At 44.4% G+C, this 23478-nt stretch overlaps 1 protein-coding gene across 4 annotated transcripts in view; it reads right to left on the bottom strand.

The window, feature by feature from the left end:
* Positions 1–9770: 9770 nt before the first annotated feature.
* Positions 9771–23478, bottom strand: part of BEND4 (BEN domain containing 4) — a 37356-nt gene continuing 23648 nt past the window's right edge. For 2 of the 4 annotated variants that reach the window (XM_059162511.1, XM_059162529.1), the window contains 2 exons: positions 20320–20560; positions 9771–16657 (listed from right to left, as the gene is read on the bottom strand). In XM_059162511.1, coding sequence (XP_059018494.1) covers positions 16440–16657; positions 20320–20560 — 459 coding nt within the window. In that variant the 3' untranslated portion in view covers positions 9771–16439. Of the gene's footprint in view, positions 16658–20021; positions 20561–23478 lie in introns of those variants that run through there. The other 2 variants (XM_059162537.1, XM_059162518.1) reach the window with 2 other exon arrangements.

The raw sequence follows: 23478 nt of genomic DNA, 5'->3' as shown, positions 1-23478 counted from the left end.
TGCTGTGGCTGCTCTAATTACCACAATCTCAGAGGCCTAAAGCAATACAAATCTATTACCTTACAGTAGAAGTCAGAAGTTAGGTTAGAAGTCCAGCTAAGGTTTTACTGGTGTTGACAGGGCTGCGTTTCTTTCTGGAGGCTCTAGAGAGAATCTTTTCTTTGCCTTTCCCAGCTTCTAGAGGCCACCTGTAGTTCTTGGCTCCTGGTCTCCTTCCTCCAGCTTCAGAACCAGCAACAGTGAGTCAGACCTTCACATCTCACCACTCTGACTCTCTCTTATGCTCCCTTGTCCAGTTTTTACTTTTTGGTTTTCCCTTTTGCATATCTAAAGATCCTTGTGATTACATTGGGCCCACCAAGATAATCGAGGGTCATCTCCCTTCTTAAGGTCCCCATGTCATGTAACATAGCATATTCACAGATCGTGGGGGTTAGGATGTAGACATCTTCAGGGAGCCATTATTTTGCCTTCTAGAACATGGACTTGGAGTGCCAGAGGAGAGGGGAGAAAGAAAGGAGGGGAGAAAATGTGTTTGAAGAAACGACTGAAAAAATTTCCAAATATGATGAAAAAACCCATAGATCCAATTAGTTTAACAAACCCCAAGTGGAATAAAGAAAACTGTACCAAGTCGTGTCATAATCAAACTTGAAAAAACAGTGATAAAGAATCTTAAAATAGCCGGGGGTGGGGAGGAAGGAAGGACACATATATACAAAGATCTTTAGATTGGAGATACTTAAATAAGAAATATAGAAAACTTCCCATCAGAAACTATGCAAGCCAGAAGAAAATGGACAGACATCTTTAAAATTCTCAACCTAGAATTCTATACACAGTAAAAAATCTCTTATAAAAATAAAGGTGAAATAAAGAAGCTTTCAGACACACAAAGCTGAAAGAATTCCTCAAGCAGCAGGCCTCCACTACAAGAAAATTCAGAGCAAGTCCTACAGGCAGAGGAACATGAAAACAGATGGAAATCCGTATCTACAGAAAAGAATGACAAGCACTGAAAAAAGTGAGCAAATGTAAAAATGTTTCCTTATTTTAAAAATTAATGGATAGTTGATGGTTTAAAGTAAAAATGATTATATATTGTGTTACAGGGTATATATCAAATGTAGAATTAAAATATATAGCAGCAAGGGGAAGCTAAGAAAAAATAAAATGAAATCAGAGAGGGAGACAAACCATAAGAGACTCTTAACTCTAGGAAACAAACTGAGGGTTGTTGAGGGGAAGGGGGTGAAGGGAAGGGATAATTGGGTGATGGGCATTAAGGACACTTGATGGAATGAGCACTGGGTGTTTTATGCAACTGACGAATCACTAAACTGTACCTCTGAAACTAGTAATACACTATGTGTTAATTAACTTTAAATAAAAAAAATTAAATATATAGCAACAAAAGCACAAATACTAGCAGAGAAGAAACATCCCATTATGAGGTTCTTACACCTGCAGAGAAATTACATTAGCTGAAGGCAGATTGTGATAAATTGAAGATACATACTCTAACCTGTTAAGCAACCTTAAAAAAATGAAAACAAAGAGGTACAGCTGATAAGCTTACAAAAGACATGAAATGGAATTCTAAAGGATACACAAACAGCAGAAAGGAAAAAAAAAAAAAAAGGGATGAGACAGAAAAACCAATAGCAATATGGTAGATTTAAACTGAACTATATCGATGATCACAATAAATGTAAAATGGTCTAAATAGTTCCATGAAAGGCAGAGACTGTCTCATTAGATAAAAAAGTAAGGCCCAGCTATATGATGCGGATGAGAAATCCACTATAATGATAAAGATTCCTGTAGGTCAAGTGTAACAGGATGGGATGAGCTAACACCAACCAAACAGTAACACCAACCAAAAGAAAGTTGGAATAGGCATATTCATATCAGACAACATAGATTCCAGAATAAAAGTTGTCAGCAGGGATAATGAAAGTTATTTCTTAATGACAAAGGGGTAAATACTTCAAGAGGTCAAAATAATCCAAGCATTTATGTTATCTAAAAGCAGAGCTTCAAAATACACGGAGAAAAACTGATAGAACTGGAAGGAGAAACAGATAAACTCACACAGCACCCCTCTCCCAATAATCAATAGAAGGAGACCCCAAACCAGTAGGTATATAGAAGATGTGAACGACACTATCAACTAACTTGACCTATTTGACATTTCTAGAACCTTCCACCCCAAAACAGAAATGCACACTCTTTTGAAGTGCACTTGGAATATTTACCAAGAAACACCATATGCTTGGCCATAAAACACACGTGAATAAAGATAAAAAAAGATTTGTATCTTACAAAAGTATGTTCTTTGACCAAAATGGAATAAAATTAAAAACTCATAAAACATAGAATTAAAATAGATGACAGCAATAGTCAGAAGGACAGGAAGAGAGAAATGGAGGGGTATTGTTGTAAGATCCTTGCACTGTTCATAAGTGGTATGACTTTATTTTAAGGCAGAGTGTGATAAGTTAAAGATGTAGATCGTAAATCATGGAGCAACCGCTAGCACGCACATGCACACAGACCAAGAGGTACAGCTAATAACAATCCAAGAATGAAGATAAAATGGAATCATAATAAATAATCCAAAACAAGGCAGTAAACAAGGAACAAAGAAGAGGCACAACACAAATAAGATATCAGCTTTAATTCTTATTTTAACTCAAAGAGGTAGCTATCATTTTACAAATCAGGAAATGAAAACTCAGAGAGCTTTAAATGACTTGCCCAAAGTGACTCACCTGGTATGTCCTGGGGCTGGGACTTCCATCCGGGTTCCGGGTCTTCCAAGGCTTGTGCATTTTATTGAATGCCCAGACATTGCCGTCTTGTGTGCCTGTGTGCATTCTAGCTTCTTGGGTGTGTAGAATAATTTAAAGAACTAAACCTATGTGTTCACCATTTGTGCATACGATTGACATTGAAATTTTTACATGCCTATTTAGCCAAAACATATTCTCTTCAAATGACAGGGAAGGTACACAGAATGATTTCTTCAGTGTTTTCCTGTCTTTCTTCACTCTCCATCACAGCTGGGGCCATACCTAGATTCTCTACAATGAGGGAGTGGGATGAGAAGGCATAAGCAGCCAATACTGTGGCTGTACACCATTGCTTCACCGACCATGGTTAGGACAACTTAAGTTATTTTCCACAAACCTCTTCAAATCTTTTGCTGTGATCATCATCTATGTATATACATGTATATAAGCACAGGACACTAACACATTAAAAACTATTTTGGAGCTCCACACAACATGCCAGCTACTGCGCTAGGTTAAGAAAATACAAAAACGCAAAAAAAAAAAAAAAAAAAAGAATTGTGTCCCCTGACATCATAGAGCTAAAACTCTTCTGAGGGGTACAAATGATAATGTAATTATAATGTCGTCCTAAGTTCTATGGAAGCAACAGCATGACCTGTTAGATAACAGGATGACATTGGCCACCTCCACTGCACCCTGGGTATTACTATTACTAGGGTGATGCCGCTTCTTTTCCTTTCAAATTTCCAGGATATTCGTGTGGCTTTTCACTGTTATCCACAAATTCAGTGGGAATAGCTATTTTTTCTTTTACCAAGCATACCGAAGACTTTGAAACTATCACAAAGCCACTGAGCCAGAAGTTGACAATAAGTAATACAGGTGAGTAATAAAATGGTTTTTTCAACTTTAGCATGCTTGGACCCAAGCAATTTCTTTTTCACAAGATATTTCTAGTGTAGTCTCTTGAGTAGGAAGGGCTGTCGCCTGCAATTATTTTGAAAGTTATTCATCCTTTCCTTTCCCCTCTGCTAGAAGAACAATAATTTTTAAGAGTAAAGATTCAACTAGGAATTTTTTGTTATAATGCAGGCTTTAACCATAGGATTTCAGAAGAAAACACTTCAGGCACTCCATTAACAAATGGGCGTGGACGACTTTTAAAAAATTTTTTATTTATTTATTTTAGAGACAGAGTGTGTATGAGTGGGGAGGGGACAGAGAGAGAACCCCAAGCAAACTCCGTGCTGAGCGTGGCGCCCAAGGCGGGGCTCGATGCCAGGATCCAGAGATAATGATCTGAGCTAAAACCAAGAGTCAGATGCTCAGCCGACTGAGCCAGCCAGGCATCCTGGGGGTGGACAACTGTATACTCTAACCCATGTGACCCACAGCACGAAAGGGGCACACCCAGATCCTACCGCATTCATCGAGATGTGTCCTGGAGAAACTGAGCCACGCCTGGTGCCTCGGGAGTCCACTTCCCTGTCTCACAAGACCAGATCTCGCAGGGACTATTACGGATTCCCTCCAACCACAGTCTGCGGGCTGGAGCCCGGTGCCCAGCTGCCGCTGGTGGGAAAGCCGCCGTCGTGTGGTCCTGAAACCATCACAGTTCTCTTGCTTCCTAGCCTATCTTTTCTCTGGTCCGAGGGAACTGGACACCCCAGGGCACGGCCTAGGACTGACGGCTCACCTGGGCTAGCCCATACCACACAATACATGCTTACAAAAGAAAAAAAGGGACAAAAAAAAAGAAGAGGAAACATGAAACTAAAGGGGTGTTTGGCTTCAGATAGCTCAATAGGGAGATGGAACCGAAGCTAGTTTTTGTTAGTTGTTGGGTAAGAACCAGAGCGGGAAGAGACAAAAAGCGATGATTTTTTAAAAGCCCTGGATCATTATCTGGTTACTTGTTTGTAAAAGTCGCTTTATTTTAGGAACGGATTTGAGTGGCCGGATTTGAAATATTCTCCCCGAGTATTTTCATGGTTAGGCACTTAGTACCTAGGCAATAGGAACATCTGCTCGCTGAACAGATCGGGCTGCACAGAGTAGAGGCCCTCAAACCGCCCCATTTGCCTTTCTGATTAGAGCCAGTGGAGGGAGGGCGGGCGGGGCCATGCGGGGAATGATGTAGGCGGCCGAGTCGGCCGAGAGCCTGCCTGCGATGTAGACGGGCAGGTTTGCCTGGCTAACAAAATGGGAAGGATTGTTTCTGGCACAGAATAATTGTCCTTCAAAAATGTTCCTTTAGAAATATTTTCATTAGTATACCATCAAGTTTTTTTTTTTTTTTTTTTTTTTTTTAATATGAAAGAAGCCACCAGACTGAAGTGTGGCAGAATTTTGAGAGGGTTCATCCATTCACTTTTAGGGTGTCACGGGGGAGTGAAGCTGCTTTGTTTCAATAATGATGTAGCACAATGCTTTTTTAATAGTGGAATTTTTCATTTTGATAATGGCTCATCCATTTGTCTTTCTAATACCCCCTTTCCAGACTAATAAATTAGCCATTACATTTTAATATTTTAGAGCAATATGTTTAACTCTGAAGTCTTTTCCTAGGTAGCCAACAAGTGCTCTCAGATGAAGAACTGTAAGATAAGCTATCAAGGAAAAGGTGGTTCTGAGCAGGAGAGAAGGTACTAGAATAAGAGTTCTTAACACTGAGACCACAGATAAGCTTTAGGTGAGTCAAGGAACCCTGGGAATGCCCTGGGAAATCCCTAGTGTCTATTCATCTAGGGAGAGTTTTTATGGGATTTTTTTTTATAGGATTATGGTTTTTATAGGATTCTCAGAGGGGCACTGACTCAAAAGTGTTAGAGTGACTCTTGTAATATGAGTCAACCGTAGACTAAGTTATGCTGCACTTACAAATTAAACCTGAGATCTTGGTAGCTTAAAACCACAGCTGGTTCTCCTGAAGTTACTTCCAGCTCCTGTCAGACAACAGACACTTGAGCGTGCTCTACTCAAAGGCTCGTAGGTAGGATCCCAGAGAGGGAAGAAATCAGGTCTTCTGGACATTGCACGTCTACCTCTGGGCAAGTGCCTCACTTTACCTCATCTGTCAGGTTCTTACCCTCATTGCAGTGAAGGGGACAGAACCCTGATGGGGAAGTAACATCATGGTTGAGAAGAAGATCCTGTGTATAAGTTGAAACAGAGTCTGCAATGTTTTTGTAAATGTGGGGCAGGCACAGGGGCAATGGTGACAGGAAGGGGTAGAGGAGGTGTCCTATTTCTGAAGTTAGATTTTGAACACTACTATTGATATTCCAGGAAGCATTCTAATATACTTACTATATGGAATTCACCTATTTTCAGACAGAGATAGCTTTTTATAATAAAGTACTGTTACAATAAACTTTCAAAGATAAATGCAAAGACAAGAATAGAAAAGATGGTTGACTGTGGTCGAGAATAAGCATATCAGAAAAGCTGAGCTGTGGGAACATACAATGAAGATACAAGTTAACACTGAGCTTCCTGGCAGCCAAGGCAAAAAGGGAGACCCCAGAAAGAAATGTGCACAAGTGGTTGTAAAAGCACAATTCTAGGGCAATGCATTATTTTGATATACATTTAGGCACTGCTAGTAAATACATGCATGAACTTGAGCTAGTTACTAAAATTTTCTGGGCCTTACTTTTCCTTTAGTGATGGTAATTGCCTGTTTGATCAGAAGATCTTTAAATTCCTTCTATCTGTAACTTCTCAATTATTAATAGAGATTTCAGGGAAAAGGCTTGTTTTATACTTTTCACCAGGATTAGACCCTTCTTCATTAAGCAAATGTTTATGGTTCCTTGGAGATTGATGATAATTTTCCCCATTAAATATCCCTAAAGAGAAATGTGACAGAGTTCCTAGTCTTTATGAATTCCAGAGCTATCATACATTTCATATATCACGTACCTAGTTTCGGCTTTGACATCCTTCTTCAGCCACAGAAAACCAGTCTGTCCAAAAATATACCAGAAACCAAAAGGGTAATTATTTAGCATGAAATGCTAATAGAAAACACAATACAACCCACAATCAAACGCATTATTATGTTTTTTTTTTCTTCCAGTTGAATTGAAAATGCTTCTGTGTTGCCAGGAAGGAGAATGAATCATTGTCATTGATAGAAGAAAAGGGTCAGAGTAGAAGACATTTCATACCTCTGTTCCTCCTATTTCCCCATGGCCTGAATTTCCCCTCAGAATCAGGCAGAAGCTTGAGAGTCTCTGTTTTTTGTCTCTCATTATTGAGAAGAGGACCCTAGGTTTTAAAAACTGTCAGTATTTATCGTTCCTTGTTCTGGTCCCTGTACTGCTCTTCAACCACACAGCCTACTGTTTGTTGTATTTCATTTTGATTAGTGGTATTCTTTAATATGTTTGTTTTGATGAATTTTGGTTTTTATGACTGAAGAAAGCAAAAAAGATCAGGATCAAGCTGGTCTATAACATTTTTGGGAAATGAGAACGAGCATTTCTCTTGAAAGCTGTTTCAAAACCACCGCATAAGCCAATTTATTAAAATTTGACATTTGGTAAGTACAAAGACTCAGATTCTATTTTAGACGTATTTCATACCACCTTATTGATGACTGATTGACTGAAGCGTTGTTTCTTCAACATCAAGACCAATGAATCCAGACGGCTGTTAGCAGAGACTGTGTGTCTCTAATGAACTTTAGGACGGAAGCAGAGCCCAGCCTCACCGAGGACCCAGAATTGCACTAATATTCGTCTGTGCCTTCTTTTCAGGATTTCATGCGGCGGTCTTCTCAGACTGAATCGAGCAAGATTATAGTTTGACCAGCCGAGCATGGTAGAGGTAAGAGGTAGTTGCTGTCTTACCCTCATTGATGCGATTTTTTCACTCCGTCTCAGAAAGCTTCCAGATACTACCTTCAAAGATGAGTTGTACTGAACTAGGTAAGGCCTCTGCTTCTTACCTGCGTTCAGACTGCCTGCATGGGTGCTTTGGCCTCCCCACTCGACACGACTAGCTCCGTAATCTTGGGAACTTGTGTCAGTTTACTCCTCCGTAGAGTGGGGACAATGTTACTTTACCTCATAGACTCATGAAGACGACTCCGTGTGATCATGTCAGTCAAACACTTAACCTACTAAGTAAATATCAACTATTCCAATTTGCTAAGAATTACGAGGTCATTTACGGAAAGACATCAGCTCTCAGGATTCCCGTGAGGTGGAACCAAAGAGCTCTTAGGGCCATCAGACTAGTCTCTGCGATCATAGCCGTTGTGCCTCTCACCTTCCCTTTCTCCTTTCTCCACCGGCTCAGTGTCCCAGGATGCTGACATGGGTGGACATAAATGGGTTCCCTGTCTTCTCGTTTTCGGATGCTATCAGCTAGAAGGGAGCAGCGGTAGGAGATGGAAAACAGGAGGGAGATCAGGGTGCTGATTCCTCCGGCTCCCTCCCCGTGGGCTCTGCCAACTCTAACGGTGCTTCTTACGTGGGGGTCGTGTTTCCTGGTGAGGAGCCTTCCGCACCCAGCCCTCTCTAATCCCGGTGCAGCCAACCACTCACTCGGCCTCCCCTTCCAGGCTACTGACAACCCTTGAGGGCGCTGGGTCTGGACACCGCCCTCTCCCTCGGAGCTGCAGTCCGTCCTGCCCAGACCTTCTTAGCAAACGTCTTTATTAAACACTCCTCAAATGGACGGGGCCATCTGCTTGCCGACGCACTGCCTGAAACCCCAGGCGTGTACCACGGGGACTGTGTCTACGTGAGGTCTGCACAGCCGCTTGAAAGGGGGGAGGAGGAGGAAGAGAGCAAACAAGACTAATTCCACAGAGTCTCGGGAGTACCATAAATCCCACGCGAACCAAACTTTCCCTGAACGCGTGCACTTTGACAGAGGTCGTCAGATGGAACCGTCCCCATAAGACAGAGACACGGGCTCAGGGACCCTGTCTCTCGTTGTGTGCCAGAGTAAACTTTCTGAATATAGCTTTATTCGGAGGCACAAGCTGCTCGGTGGAACTTGGGGTTTTCTCATAATTCAAGGTAGGTCTTTGTTATTTTCCCCTCAAATAATTTAACTTCCATTTTAATTGATATTCCAATGGAAACAAATTATTTGGATCAAATTACTGTTTCATCCAAACAGCTGGTTGAAATGTTGCATCTTCTAGTGATAAAAAAATCACATCCTTATTTTTTTTCTTTCTAAAAATTTTATTTTTTTTTCAGTGTTCCAAAATTCATTGTTTATGCACCGTACCCAGTGCTCCATGCAATCCGTGCCCTCCGTAATACCCAGCACCAGGCTCACACCACCACCCCCTTTCCCTCCAAAAACCTCTCGGTCCACAGTCTCAAATGGTTTGTCTCCCCCTCCAATTTCCCCCAACTTACTTCTCCTTTTCATCTCTTTAGATTTTCCCTAAAATGAAACCAGTGTTTTTAGTTTTTCTTAGTCTGATTTATGAAATGACATTTGCTCCATTATCATCCTATAGTGGCTGATAGGTCAGATTCATGTTTTATGCAATAACTAATTGTGGGAAGCCACAACTATGCCACTTTATTTAGCCATAACTATTTTGATTTTGTACTCAGATCACTGTTCGAAAACCATAAACAATCAACAATTGTTCATTTTTAAAGGTCATAAGTAACAGTTGTAGGATTTTCCCTCCCCAGTACAAGGGTGCCGTTGCGTAACGAAAACGGGCCGTGTGTGCAGTGAGAACGTACAAAACACGGGGCAGAAGTCGTCTCGGCTTCCACACCATGCTCCATCATGACTGCTCGTTCTCTCTGTCTCGAGATCGAATGGGGTTTTTTTGGATGATTTTTGATCTGTTCCGTGACATAACTTGAGTATCTTTTACTTGGGTTTTAAGTGTACAATATTTTCTTGGCATTCAGAGACAAGTAGAAAAGCCTTAGCTTCAGGGGCCATAAAGTTCTTTTCAAACAAAACAAAACAAAACAAAACAAAAAACACAAAACAAAAAACCAAAACAACACAGAAAAGCTTCTTCAATGAATTGGAGAAAGATGCAAAAACACTTAACAGAGACTTGACATTTATTGTGCAATTTTATCTCCAACAGAACATGTGGCATTCTAGAGGTATATGAGGTAATAAAATCAATACTCCAGTTAGAACACCTGAAATAATTGGCTCTAGTAACAAATGTTTCTTATAATTAAAAATATTGAATGTTTAAAAAACTCTTATAACATTTTAAGTTCCTAAAAGAAATGTGCCTAACACTTAAAAAACAACTTACTTTTCTATATAAATTGTTCACAAAAAAATCTTGCTATTCTATATTACACTATGAATTTATAGTTTTATTAACATATCCCTAGTGGGTATTAATTCTACACAGTACCATCAAATAGAAATTATTCATAGAGAATCAACAAGACTCCAACAATAAAAATATTAGGATCGATGGATTTGTCACAGTTTCTCCACAAGTGTTCATCATAGAAAATAGAGTAAAGGCAAGTTGGCCCCAGTGTTAGGCTGCTACATGAAGGTCCAGAGAGGAGAGACAGAGAGGTGATGCTTACATTGGGCAGGGCGGGGGCTGGACCAGTGACCTTGAACCTTTTGGGACCCATCTCACGGTCTGCCATGCCCTGTTTCCAAGAAACACGGCCTGCGTGGCCGTGGCAAGCTCTTGAACTTAAACACAGCCAAAGCGATGTTAAAGCCGTCACTACCGGAAAGAAACGACAGATTACTGTATTTTTCCTACAAAATTTCCACAACAGTTCTCACAGTGACATCATAAATGAAATCCCTCTCTTCCAAACCAGACTCATTGATTCTAAGGCTACAAATACAACAAATGTGAAAAAGTGAATGAAATGTTAGCTAACCGATGCCCAGTGCCATTTCTAACATCTAGGAGTTCCCAAAGAATATCACTTCACTGAGTTCAAATTTTTCCTTTTATATCCCCACAATTTTGTACAGGAAACCTATGAAACAAATGTGAACACATTAGCAATTTTAATTTATTCACTACTTTAAAACTGTTTCATCTGCAACACGGAATCTTAGGTAAGTCAAGTCTTATGCAGAAACCTGGGCGGTTACCAGAGGAGATACGGTTTATAGGGTCCCATTTAAACATCAACATACTTTAAAGGTGGCTTTTAATAACAGAAATACCATCTTTCCCTCGATGCCATACATTAAACAAAATCCATTCCAAAGTGTTGATGGGCTTTAAGAACTCTGCTCTGACCACAGGGAAAACGGAACTGGTCACCCCGCTTACTAAGCCCAGTGATTCTCCACTGTGGGTAGTGTCCTTACAGATCGACCGGGACAGCAGGAACCGCCTCGGAGGGTGGTTGGGAGGGTTCAGAGGAGAGAATGCATTAAAGTGCTTAGGAGAGAACCCGGCACATCAGAACGCAAGGACGGTCAGCTACAGTTACAGTTAGGACACTTGTGAGCGGTCTGGGAAGGCCTCAACAGTTTTCCAACATGGCCAAAACCAACGTGGCCATTTGAACTGGGGCAGTTATTTTGGAAGAGTCTTCTGAGTGGATGTATTTTCACATGAACTTGGGGAACTGTGACTGAACGGACACCCAGCCCTCGTTTCAGTCAGCTGTGGAGGGTCACGAGGAACGTTACTCGGGCCCCTCGTACCACAGAGATTTGGTCAATTTAGAGCTTCAGGAGGCAAAGTGACCAAGCCGGTCAATGGGTGAACCAAGTCCAGTCCTCTTGGTGCTTCCTACAACTGGACACAGCACAGAGGATGAGGGTGGCCTCTCCCAGGTGGATGCTGTCAGATACGGCTGGGAGTTTTCCACTTGAGGAGGCAAGTCCTGGTGGCCTGGTTTTCCTACACTCCATGTTGCCGGGTATCATTCCTTCGCTCTCTAAAAAACACGAATGCCACTGGCTGACGGAGCAAGTAACTGTGCAGAGGACCATCAGCTGGGGAGCATACATTATTCCAAGGGAAGTGATGATTTTTATTCAGTACTTATACGCTTGAAAGAAGCCATCACTATGTTTACAAAAATATATCATAATGATGCATACCGCTGTTTAGACACATTTACATTAGAGTTCTGACTCAAGCGCTCGAGTTGACATGTTTTGCCAAGAAGTTATGGCAAGTGTTGCCACATGAAACGTACACCAGCAAGACTTGCACCATATGTGCAAAATCATTTTTCTATTACATTTCTAGAAATCTGTATATGAGAGCTGTCAAAAATTATAGATCTGTACTGTGAAATGACATACCAAGGAATGAGAAAAGTTCGGTTTAAATCTTTTCTAAAAATACAGTTATCCGAGAATGAGATCTTAACAAGCGACTGAAATCTGAGAAAAACTAAGGAGGTAGTCAGTGGGCAGCAGGTTGAGATTCTGGAGCACAAGCTGTATGACAAAATCCAAGTGAGGGCAAATTTAGGTTTGCTTTTCTGAAAATCGTGCATGTTTCATCTCACATGATGCCCCATCCATTTTCTGAGAGCAAGCGGAGGGAAGACAAGACATGAAAGTTGGTAGGAAAATGTAGAAATCATGAACCTGCAGGATCCCAAGACTATATTTTTGTCTAGACTTGGGGAGAATGTCTACTATTGTAAGAATAGCTACTGGGCTACAGAAACCATTCCACACATCTGACACAAGGAGTAGTTGGATCAAATAATACACTGTAACAATTTATACCTCTATAATCCTGATAAATCTCTTAGGTCCATGTGTTTATGGCTGATGAAGAGCCAAGAAAGATCCAGAATATAAATTCACCCACGTGCTCTACAGCTGTGAAGTAGCTGCATCCATCTCTCAGTTCCCTCACCGAAGGAGAGGGCAGCCATTTTTTTGCACACACTCTGTCACTGTTCCCCTCCATTCCCTAGTAAAACCTTACGAAACACCAATGGTGACAGGAACCTGAACCCTGCGGCAGAAATTGGGAACGCTAACAGAGAGATGCCCAGGTTTCAGGGCCGGATGAAATACTTTCAAGTAAAAAGGGAAGGTATACTCTTCCGCGTTTACAGATTTCCTCAAGCATTGAACTTAACACTGGGCTGACTACACCATGACACTGTGAGCAGCGTACCTTCCAGAGACCATGAGAATTGTGCTTCTGGTAAAACTGCTCCCACGACAGTTCTCTCCTCTGTGGCTTCCTGGCCTACGACCTCTGACTCGGGCCACGGGAGGGTTGTCCCGAGCCCAGGGGAACGGCACCTGGGCCTTCCCATCAGTTTGAAAAGCAGGCATCCTCTCTGTGATATCGTCTTAATTTGGGAAGTCACGAGACACATCAAGACACTGTCACTGTCGAGGACTCTCCTGATCGCCGCACTCAGGAAACACACCTCGGACAGGTAACGATGCCAGCCACGCCTTCCGTGCCAGGGAAGGCCTGGGTCCTCCCTCTCTCACCAGGGCCGTGGAGCACAGCTGCGTCCTGAGTGGCTTTAACTTGACCCATTTTGTGCCAGTGCTAAAATGACTCAAGGATGATTCTACAAGCTGACACGAAATGAAGCTTCTAGTCACAAGCAACTTGTCCAACTGCCAACAAAAGGTAGAGAATCAACTCAAGAAAACGAGCGGCCCCCTCAGGTCTCCAGAGATAACAGGAAGGAAGACAGAGCAGCGACAGCATCTGGGCTTCCTGGGGGTGAGTTTTTACAGTCTTGCTCTGTTGAGGGCACACGGTCTCACCACAAATCCGTCAACGTCCTTTGCGAGCCCTGATCTGAGAGTGAGGTGACCATGAGGCCCCCACCGTGAAGCAGCCGGAGAGCTCAGAAAGCGGCCCAGACCGCACACCAAGGAGAGGAGATGGTGGGTATCTCCACAGATGCTGGGCCGCGCCTCCAGGGACGGTCAGTGGGCGGCTCAGGTAGTGGCCAGGATCACAGGATCTAGACAGACAGACAGACACACATACACGGCAAAGAAGGTCATGGAACACCTGACCCAGGGCAACTGACCCTAGGCCTGGGTCCAGGAGAGGGATTCGAACTGGCTGTGCAAGGCTGAGGAAGCCAGTGATCTTCCTGGGTCTTGGTTTCCTCAAGTGCTAAGAGATGGCCAGCGTTGTGGAACACTGGAAAACAGACTCTAGAGAAATAATTCACCCGGGAGGCGGGAGGGGAGGGAGACCAGGTGTGCCTGTGGAGCAAAGGCTGGGTGCGACCCTGTGGTTTGAGAGGCAGATCTACCCTAGCAGCCTTCTCAGGTGATGCTAACTACAGCCAAACTGAAGGTTCCCATCACCCTCTCTCACAGCAGTGGTGCGAGCCCTTCATCTTTTTTTTTTTTTTTTTTAATATTTTATTTATTTGACAGACTGAGATCACAAGCAGGCAGAAAGGCAGGCAGAGAGAGAGAGAGAAAGAGGAGGAAGCAGGCTCCCCGCGGAGCAGAGAGCTGATATGGGGCTCGATCCCAGAACCTTGAGATCATGACCTGAGCCGAAGGCAGAGGCTTTAACCCACTGAGCCACCCAGGCGCCCCACTAGCCCTTCATCTTTAAACACGTACGACACAAGGCTATGGAGACTGAGGACAGAGATGCTCTCATCAAACACCTCAGTCTAGACCAGCACAACACAGAGATCTACGACGACGCTTAGATGGGGAGACATGCCACACTTTCAAGCTTGCAGGGACAAGTCAGGAGTTTTTTGAGCAGTGGTCAAATACTGTTGCTAAAGGGGGAAAAAAAAACGGACACTGTCCTCAGTGGTAAGGATAACTAAAGCCTAATGCGAAAAAGACAAAGGTAACATGCTTATGGTGACAGTTTGCGCCAGACCAAGATTTCCTGTCACCAAAGGATCTTGTAAAGTATTGACTTCTCAGACCTCTGGAAACTCCTTGAAGAATCTCTTTCTCTGTCTCTTGGTTCCCCTAACCAACATCACATTTGCTCTTATCATTTCCTTTACTCACAAGTGTTAGCCAACTTGCCCAAAACAGGATTGAACTGTTAGTTCTTCCCACACTACCGAACAGATCAGACAAAGGACCATCTCTATAAACATTAAACCTTTCAATGGATGAAACTCATAATCCTAACAAAAGCTAAAGACGGGCCTATTTCCAGGACCATGCATATAGCTGATGCTAACTACTGAACATAAAGGATAATTTACTGTCTCACAAAAAATGGTTACAAAATGCACATGAACTTTAAATGAATGTCCAATCAATTTTCAAAACCCTTAGTCGTGTCTGTAGACGACATTAATAGCCTTCAGTAACTTCTGCCCACTGAGCCCTAGGCTCCACAAAGAACGTAACAGTCGGATTAAATACGATAGAGGAGGCTGCTCCCGGCAGCCAACCCCGAAGTCCTCACAAACAGATTCTGGTATCTCCGTAGTTTGTACGTAAGGAATGCTCCCGAAGACAGTAGTCATTCACAGAAGGAGCTCAACCAATTAAACTGGAGGAAACAAGTGGGAGTTTAGTGTGAACTTAGCCAGAGCTTGTAGTTCAAGGGAACTACATTGGGGGGCGGGGGTTGGGCGGGAAGGAGATGCCAAACAGCAAAACAGTTGGGATGAAACATTTTCATCAGTGACAGTAAGAAACAAAAGTTTATGCAAATTCTAAAGATCTACTCAGAGGAAGACCCTCACATTTCAGAGCAATTACAGACAAGCCCATTGCATAGTTGTCAGAATGGCCTTGAAGCTGTGTGTACACAATTCCCGAACATCTGGTCAATTCAGTGAATACCATCAGTCATACCACTTGTTCGGTCTTCAGTGCGCCGAACAGCCGAGTGGTTAAAACTCTCATTGCTCAACCCATCACTTTGGCATTGCATCAACAAAGTCTGAGTTAAGGCTATGGAAACTGTGGGTCTATGAACCTACGAAATCAAGCATTTGAAAAGCATTTTGGATCTTTGGAGATTTCTTGACTGACATAACGAAAACTTACTGTTTGTAAACTCCAGAGATCATGTAGTGCCTTTATGATCAACATAGTAAAAATTTTTTTGGGGGGGTAGTTTATTCTATTTTTTTCAGTTATTCTAAAACAACTGAAAAAAACCCCACCTGATTTCCAATGAATCATTGTCTAGCAGTGACCTCTTTTCTCTGGGTTTTTCAATGCTGAGACAGCACAGTGTCACTTATCCTATGTCTTTGCTGAGAAGTAGGAATTCAGGTCTTTGGAAAATATAAAGACAACTTATTTGAATTAAAGTAAGACAATGTTTGTTCGTTGTCCCTTAAAATAACTCCATGTCTCTGTCTTCTCTACTCTAACCTGGCCTTCCATGGGGACTGGCTCTGCTCGGGAAGCAGAGCTTACGTGAAGGTTTCGGACACGTGACCAGGAGCTCACTATTGTTTTCAGCCTCACTGTCTAGCTAGCAATCAATTCAATGCAATTGTGGTTCTTTGCTTTTTGTAATCTCCTGAAAGCCTGTTGTAGGTCCCATAGACTTCCCAAACAATCCTAAAATGGATTTCTGTTTGGGAATGGTGGCAGTAGGTCAGAGACTTAAGGTTTGAGATGTGTCAAGTCTGGCAGAAGGACGTGCTTTGGACTCGCAGGTGAGGGTAACAGGATGTGGAAAACTGGAACTCGTGAGGACTAGCTGCTCCAGTGTCAAGATTCTGTCCACTAATCCCCGGACCCATCCTGGGAATTTTTATTGAAGACCTCATCCTGGGAAGCCTGGTGGTCGATCCCTTCATAGAATGAGCCGCCGTTGTGCAGGAAAGTCCCCACCGCCCGCCCCTGCCGGGCGTGCCCCACAGCGTCGCTGAACACTTTGTTTATCTGCTCCTCCGAGGGCATCCACCAGTCAGGGTTGGAGGTACAGTGCATCCTAATGAATTCTGTGGGAATATACACAACAACAAAGAGAGAGAGAAAAACAGCTGGTTTTTGCAGAAGAGGACGGACAGGCTGCTTACACATTTACAGAAGCTCTACAGGAAAAGCTTTATGGGAAATCCAATGTAATGCTATGATGATGTCACTTCTTAGACTCAGCTGATTACATGGAAGTCGTCTACTCTTGTGCAAAAGTAAAAAATCACGTGAAGTGAGAAGGTGATCTTCTAAGGAACACTGGCTAGTGGAATGATAGGCAGATCTGATTTATAACATGGACTATACACCGTGGGACAAAGTCATGGTGCATTTCAAACCTACATCTGTATCTGCTCACATCATTAGAATTTTTGGTGTTTCTGGAAACAGCAGATCTCACTAGCATGGTGCTCTTTGACCAGCTACTGATTGGCAGACTAAGTTCCACAGGATAACAAAATCTCAGGGGCTGAGAAACTGCCTGGATTTTGGTTCAGAAGAGGTTTCCACGTTCTTTACATGTATTATAGGTCATACTTATTTCTCTGATTGGGATATCCACACATGTACTGACAGATATTTCTTAAATGCGATTTCCTCTAAATATTTAATTTCACCAGAAAGCAATTAGCATGCCCAGAAGGGTGAATGTATAAAAAGGAACCAAGACTCCGATGAGACAGACTCAGCCTCCCTTTGGGTCGAGCTCACGCGATCTTTTCTTCTGTTTTCTCATGGGGTCAGGGCACGTGCAGGACTCCTGCCTCGCTATTTTGATATGGACACTTGTAAACTGAAGTGAGTATTTTGGAAAAAGTTCTGTCAAATTCTTTGCTTTTTGCACAGCTGACTGGGCAGAACAGTCCAAGGTGACTGTTAATTACACACAGTTTCTTCTCCAGCCCTGCTCCCTCTACAAGACAGCAGGTCCGGTTGTAGGGCTGGAACTGTCTGAAATGACTGGGTGAAATCCCGGACCTACTTGCACTTAGGAGAGGCTGATGCTGTTTAAGTACCCAGACCCCAGTGATCTCAGGAACTGAACCATGCCCATCTCCACAGGCAGCCTGTAGCTTAGCAGAGAGCCAGGTACAGCCCCTTCAATTCTGTGCCTGACATGAGAGCCTCGCTTGCCTCACCAGAGTCCCAGCCCTGGCTGCCTTACTCAAGGGAATGAACAGTGTTTACTCAGCAACTCATCCTGCAAAATTGCCAGAACCAAACGGCTTAGCTTAGGGGGCAGGCCTGGGAAACACTGCAGGATAACTCCCTAGTCCTCTTCCTACCCGTCCCACCCCTACTGTATTCAGTAGGTATCCACTAACTGCTGCAGTTTCCCCGTCTCTGATCCCCCACTCCTATCAACACAAGGAAATACGGGCTAATGGATGAGGGTGCCCTGACCCTGCACCTCTGGGACCGTGCTGCTCTGTGACGTCTGTCAGCCTCCACTCTCTTCTCGGCGGCCACTGCTGACACAGGGCCTTCTCTGATACTGTGGCATAGACTACTGAGAGCTCGTTCTGTTACACAGACAGGACGCGTCTTCACAGGCCCTCTTCCCCCTAGGGTCAAACCACCTTCAGAAGCGGTCAGCCTGGAGTTTGGTTCCATCCCAAAGCACCCCATTTTCCATCACTAAAGTGTCCAGTGTCTGAAGTTTCCTTGGCTGCTCTAATCTTGCTCACCCAACACGGACCTCCACCCGGGAGCCTTTATGAAAGGAATCTGGGTCACAGGAAGGCCCTAGAAGCTCAGCTGTGGGGACAAGCCTATAAATGTCTGGCCCAGCTGCCCCCACACAGACCACCACTGTTTTCTGCCTCTGTGTTCTCCACCCAGGGGCATCCTCCACCTGGAGGCCTGCGGGTATGGCGCCTAATGAGGCTTGAGCTGGAGGATACAGATGCTGATTAGCCCACCCGGACTCTGCCCGTGTCACAGGGGGTTAGGCGACATTCTCAGGGCAAGGCATGAGGGCTTTGGGATGTATGTTAATCCCTCAGTTTCACTCACTCGCTGCTTAACACGTAAAACATTGAGTAACAATTTCTGGAAAGGGATACAGTGGTGAGGCCTCTTGTCCTGACTCCCCATACAGGCCCCAGAGCACCTTCATGGAGTACAGTGTTCCCAGGAGAGCCCCAAGCTCACAGACGTCTCTTTTACTCTTGGGGGAGTCACTGTCAGCTCTGATGCTGTTGAGGAATGAAGGAAACTGTGGCGAGTTCGCCAAGACAGACCCTGGAAATCCCCACCACCCACTGTGAGTAAGTGGAATTTTCAGACTGGCCAACAGGGGGTGCTCTGGATGCCTAGCTGACTGAGGTGCTTCCATTCCAGATGGTTTCCTCAAGGCCGGGCCACCGGAGCTAAAATCACCTGGGGGGTGTGTGTGCTGTGATGAGCTGCAGTGCATGCCTCCCCCTTCTCCAACTCCAGCCTGCTCAGTCAGAAGCTTGCAGTAGGCCTGAGGAATTTCAGCTGCTAAGAGAGTCTCCCTGTGCCTCAGGCAGACTACTGTTGCAGAGCACCCCGGGCATCCCAGGAGGGGATGCTGGAGTGTCCTTGCTGTACACCAAGGCCTTATCAGCAATAATGTCTCCTCACTGTGACTTCCTTGCCAGGAAATATTTTGTTCCCCTGTCTGGAATAAATTAAGTTTTTCCAACCAATAAAATTATTATTGAAATATACAGGTTAGTACTTGAGCTTTTTGATATGAAATTTTTCAGGTGTGAACAGTGTTCCTGTTGGCCCTCAATGCTTCTACCTGTCTCTCTGCACCCTCTGAACCAACCGTCTGCCTCCTGACCCTCGTCCTCACCCTCTGTCTGGCCTACCAGTGTGGGTCAGCTGCGAAGTCATCAGCTGCTCGTACTGAGGAAAGGTACCATCAGAGCAGTATTTTTAATAAAGAGACTTTAAAAAAAACTAACAGAATAAAGTCTGATTGGGCAACCCGATACTTTAGGCACCCCAGTATTCAGGAAAATTAACTCTAAATAAATCGAAGGAGTTGGGGGCAAGTCCTCTTGAGAAGGTAGCTGGGGGAGGGGAGGGGGGCCCAGGCTGCAAACGGAAACAAGGTCTCTCATTTTCCTAATTCTTTTTTTTTTTTTTTTTTTTTTTTTTTTTTTTTTTTTTAAAGATTTTATTTATTTATTTGACAGAGAAATCATAAGTAGATGGAGAGGCAGACAGAGAGAGAGAGGGAAGCAGGCTCCCCGCTGAGCAGAGAGCCCGATGCGGGACTCGATCCCAGGACTCTGAGATCATGACCTGAGCCGAAGGCAGCGGCTTAACCCACTGAGCCACCCAGGCGCCCCTCATTTTCCTAATTCTTAAAGAGCCCCCCATCTTCCCTTCCTCTGTGCGATCCCCCACGCTCCAGGTTGGCTAGATGGGGCCTTCTGTGGCAGCAAAGAAAACCGGAATTCAAAGCGTGAGACATGAGGTGCTATGCAATGTTTATGGGCCGGGAAGTGAGAATGCCAAGGCTAAAGCAAACGGAGGTTTTTTAAAGAACTTCTCGATACCGAGTAGATGGGCCACATGAAGCCTAGAGAGGTCTCAGCGGGCAAAACCAAAATACAGTCAAGGCTGAACACTTGCACGGGAGAGCCACAGCCAATGCGGTGAAATGAGATCACAGATGGCGACACTGAGCGGAAGGATGCAGTACCTCGGAGGCATGTTACTTTAACTGGATCCAGAGGGCGTCTTTCAGGACCTGTCTCTCCTGACTGCACTGACCTTTTCCTTTTCCCAAGGCCGCATGAGTACTTAAGCTCATCGGTTGTGAAAACAAATCTGATGAGATATCGAAGGAGCCGTCGCCCGTCTTTCTTGGAAGAATTTACAGCCTCGTCCCACTGTTTGCTCGTTATGTAGACAGGATAGTTGTTCAGCAGCTGCTTGCTTCCCTGGAAAAGCCAAGTATTTTCTCATTACCCACTTAGCCAGCCGGGCCAGCTGGCCAGCCGGTGGAGGCGATCTCCATTTCAAAGGCAAAAGTGCTTTTTAACCAAGTGGCTGGGCTGACAATGAACCAGGTATTGAAGAGCACAGGTAATTGCTCGCACTCAGAACGGGCACTTTTCAAATTACATTTGCATTTTCTGTAACAAGAGCCAATGAGGTATAATGAACACCTTTGAAAGAGGAGCTATTTATAACTTGCATTTTAACAGGTAGGTTAAAATGTGTCAAGATCCAATGACAGGGAACACTATTTAAATATAACCCGTAACTTTCCCTTTCAATCTATTCAAATATGCAAAAATGACTTTGAAGAGTGTGATCAAACAGGTCTCTTCATCCTCTGGTTGGCGGTTAAGTATTTTTAGAAATGATGCTGGTGGTCTCTTTTCGTAAGGTACTACTTGTGTTTAATTCACCGAACACCCGATAGCCATCGCGTAACAGTGGAAATGGCATTAAAAAGTGGATTTTGAAAGGGAGGGGGACTGCAAAAACCTCCCAAAAAGTCATCATTAATAATAATAATAATAACGCAAACCAGGTTTCCTCAAATGATAGCTTCTGCAAATGCCACTGTGTCAACTCAAAATTTTTCTTCCTTTTCATCTTCTTAATTTATGTCTGCTATAAAATTCCCAGGCTCAATTGCAGCAGTGGGACTAATTACAGGAATTTCTGTAACATTTATAAGCCATGTTTAGTCAAATCCACCTACACAACCATTACTTTAGTTCTGGTTGTCCATAAAATTCTACAGTCCAGGACAAATTAATTAACCCATGATCTCAGTTTTAATGTACTCCTTCCCTAGTAATTAAGGTGTACAAAATAAAGAAGGAAAAACTCATTCAGTTTTACAACTCTGCAAATTTACTCCAGATGATAAATTTGGCGCTGTTTGGGTCTGATACAGTTCTATTTCAGAAAGTGCTGTTAGCGAAGCCCTGAGAAGGGCCAATGGCCCAGCAGCCGACAGGGAGGAGGCAGCCCGTTGGTGGTCGTGGAGTCCCACTCAAGCAAAATCACCACCCCAGGGTCCCACTTCCTTCAACCGGTTGTATGTGACTCAGTTGCCTTCTGAAGGGAGGCAGTTGAGAGACACACGAGTTGTGCTCTGAATTTAGAGCAGCTGGAGTTGGAACTGTATCTTGGTTCGGGTCTTATTTGTGTTTCTTGAGTAAGTGACTTCAACTGGTTGGACCAAAGCCTCCCTGTTTGTAAAACAGGAAGAACTAAATTATCACAGGTTTAAGATGTGAATACGTGGGGGCAGAAACCAACCCTTGGCTCTGGTGCTATGATCAAGACGGGCAAGAGCCCAGAGGTTCCAAACTTTCCTTAGCCGAGGCTACCTCTTGACCGCACGAGGGGCGAGCCGGGCTGTGGGGGTGCGCGGGGGTGGACGACGGAGTCTGTAGTGGTGCAATGGAGAAGCAAGGAGGAAAAGATGCAGAATTCAGTGAGCCAGGCTGTGGGGGACAGAGGAGTCAAGGTGACTCCCAGGTGAGCTGGGACGTCCTTCCCAAAGAGGAGGAACAGATGGGCACGGCAGGAGGAGGAGGCTGAGAGCAAGCAGAATTCTCCTGCTTCCCATGCCCCGGGAATGAAGAAGGGGTTACGGGGTTCTGATGCTCTGTGTCCTCAGTCCTCAGGGCAGCTGGGGTGGGGGGGCCTGGGAAGGTGGCATACAGGACTGGGTGCCTCAGACCCCAGGCTGTGTCAAGAGTATTTCTGTGGAGGAACATCTCTAGTGACTGTCACCATCTCCAGAGCCAGCGAAGCATAGCCTGAGGCCAGCCCCCGGTGCCCCGCAACCCCGGCCTCTCTGGCCCTCACAAGGGTGCCACTGGTGCAAAGGCAGAGCTGGGCTGGGGGGCGGCCACCCTCACATCAGCACTGCAGCTCTTTCTGTCAATGCAAGGACAACAATCCCAGCTTGCAGGTGTGCAGGGAGGAGACTACCCGTCTCCCCACTGGGAGATAAGCCCAGGAGGGCGGCGGTTTCCAGTCGGCTTTACTTGATGCCGTAAAGAGCTCTTTCTTTTTTTTTTTTTTAAAGATTTTATTTATTTATTGGACAGACAGAGATCATAAGTAGGTAGAGAGGCAGGCAGAGAGAGAGGAGGAAGCAGGCTCCCTGCTGAGCAGAGAGCCTGATGCAGGGCTCGATCCCAGGACCCTGGGATGATGACCAGAGCCGAAGGCAGAGGCTTTAACCCACTGAGCCACCTAGGCGCCTCCAGAGAGTTTTTTCTTTCCTCTCTTCTCTGTTCTACTTTTACTGCTGTGCCACTTGGACAGAGCTTCTGATGAATTATTAATTGGCAAAATTAAAGAACTTCAAGGAGAACAAAGAAAGGGGCTATTAAAAAAGGGGTACTGGGGACAGAGAGCGTCTGTCAGTCCTTAGTTTAAGACCATCTTCTCAGTTATGGTTCTTGTAAGTACACCTCAGCCTCAGAACTGCAGCCCGAGCAGCTGGTTGTTAAACCTTCTATTTCTTTAAAGTTGTACAAGTTTTTTTTTTAAAGATTTTATTTATTTGAGAGAATGAGTGACAGTATAAGCAGGGGGAGGGGCAGGGGAGAAGGAGAAGCAGGCTCCCCACTGAGCAGGGGACCGGACACTGGGCTCCATCCCAGGATGCTGGGATCATGACCTGAGCCGAAGGCAGATGCTTAACCGACTGAGCCACCCAGGCGCCCCTAATGTTGTGCAAGCTCATCGGGCAAGACAGGATTCCCGCAGCGGTTTGGCCGAGGATGTTAAATCCTTTCCCAAGGTCTCACAAGGCAAAAGCAGAGCTGGGAACTTGGTCCTGGAGTTCAGAGCCTGCTCTTAAGACCAGAGTCGAGTCCGT

This window comes from Mustela lutreola, chromosome 1, assembly GCF_030435805.1.
Source record: "Mustela lutreola isolate mMusLut2 chromosome 1, mMusLut2.pri, whole genome shotgun sequence".
Taxonomy (NCBI): Eukaryota; Metazoa; Chordata; class Mammalia; order Carnivora; family Mustelidae; genus Mustela; species Mustela lutreola.
Note: the sequence above shows the minus strand (reverse complement) of the source record. Positions and strands in the feature narration are given on the sequence as shown.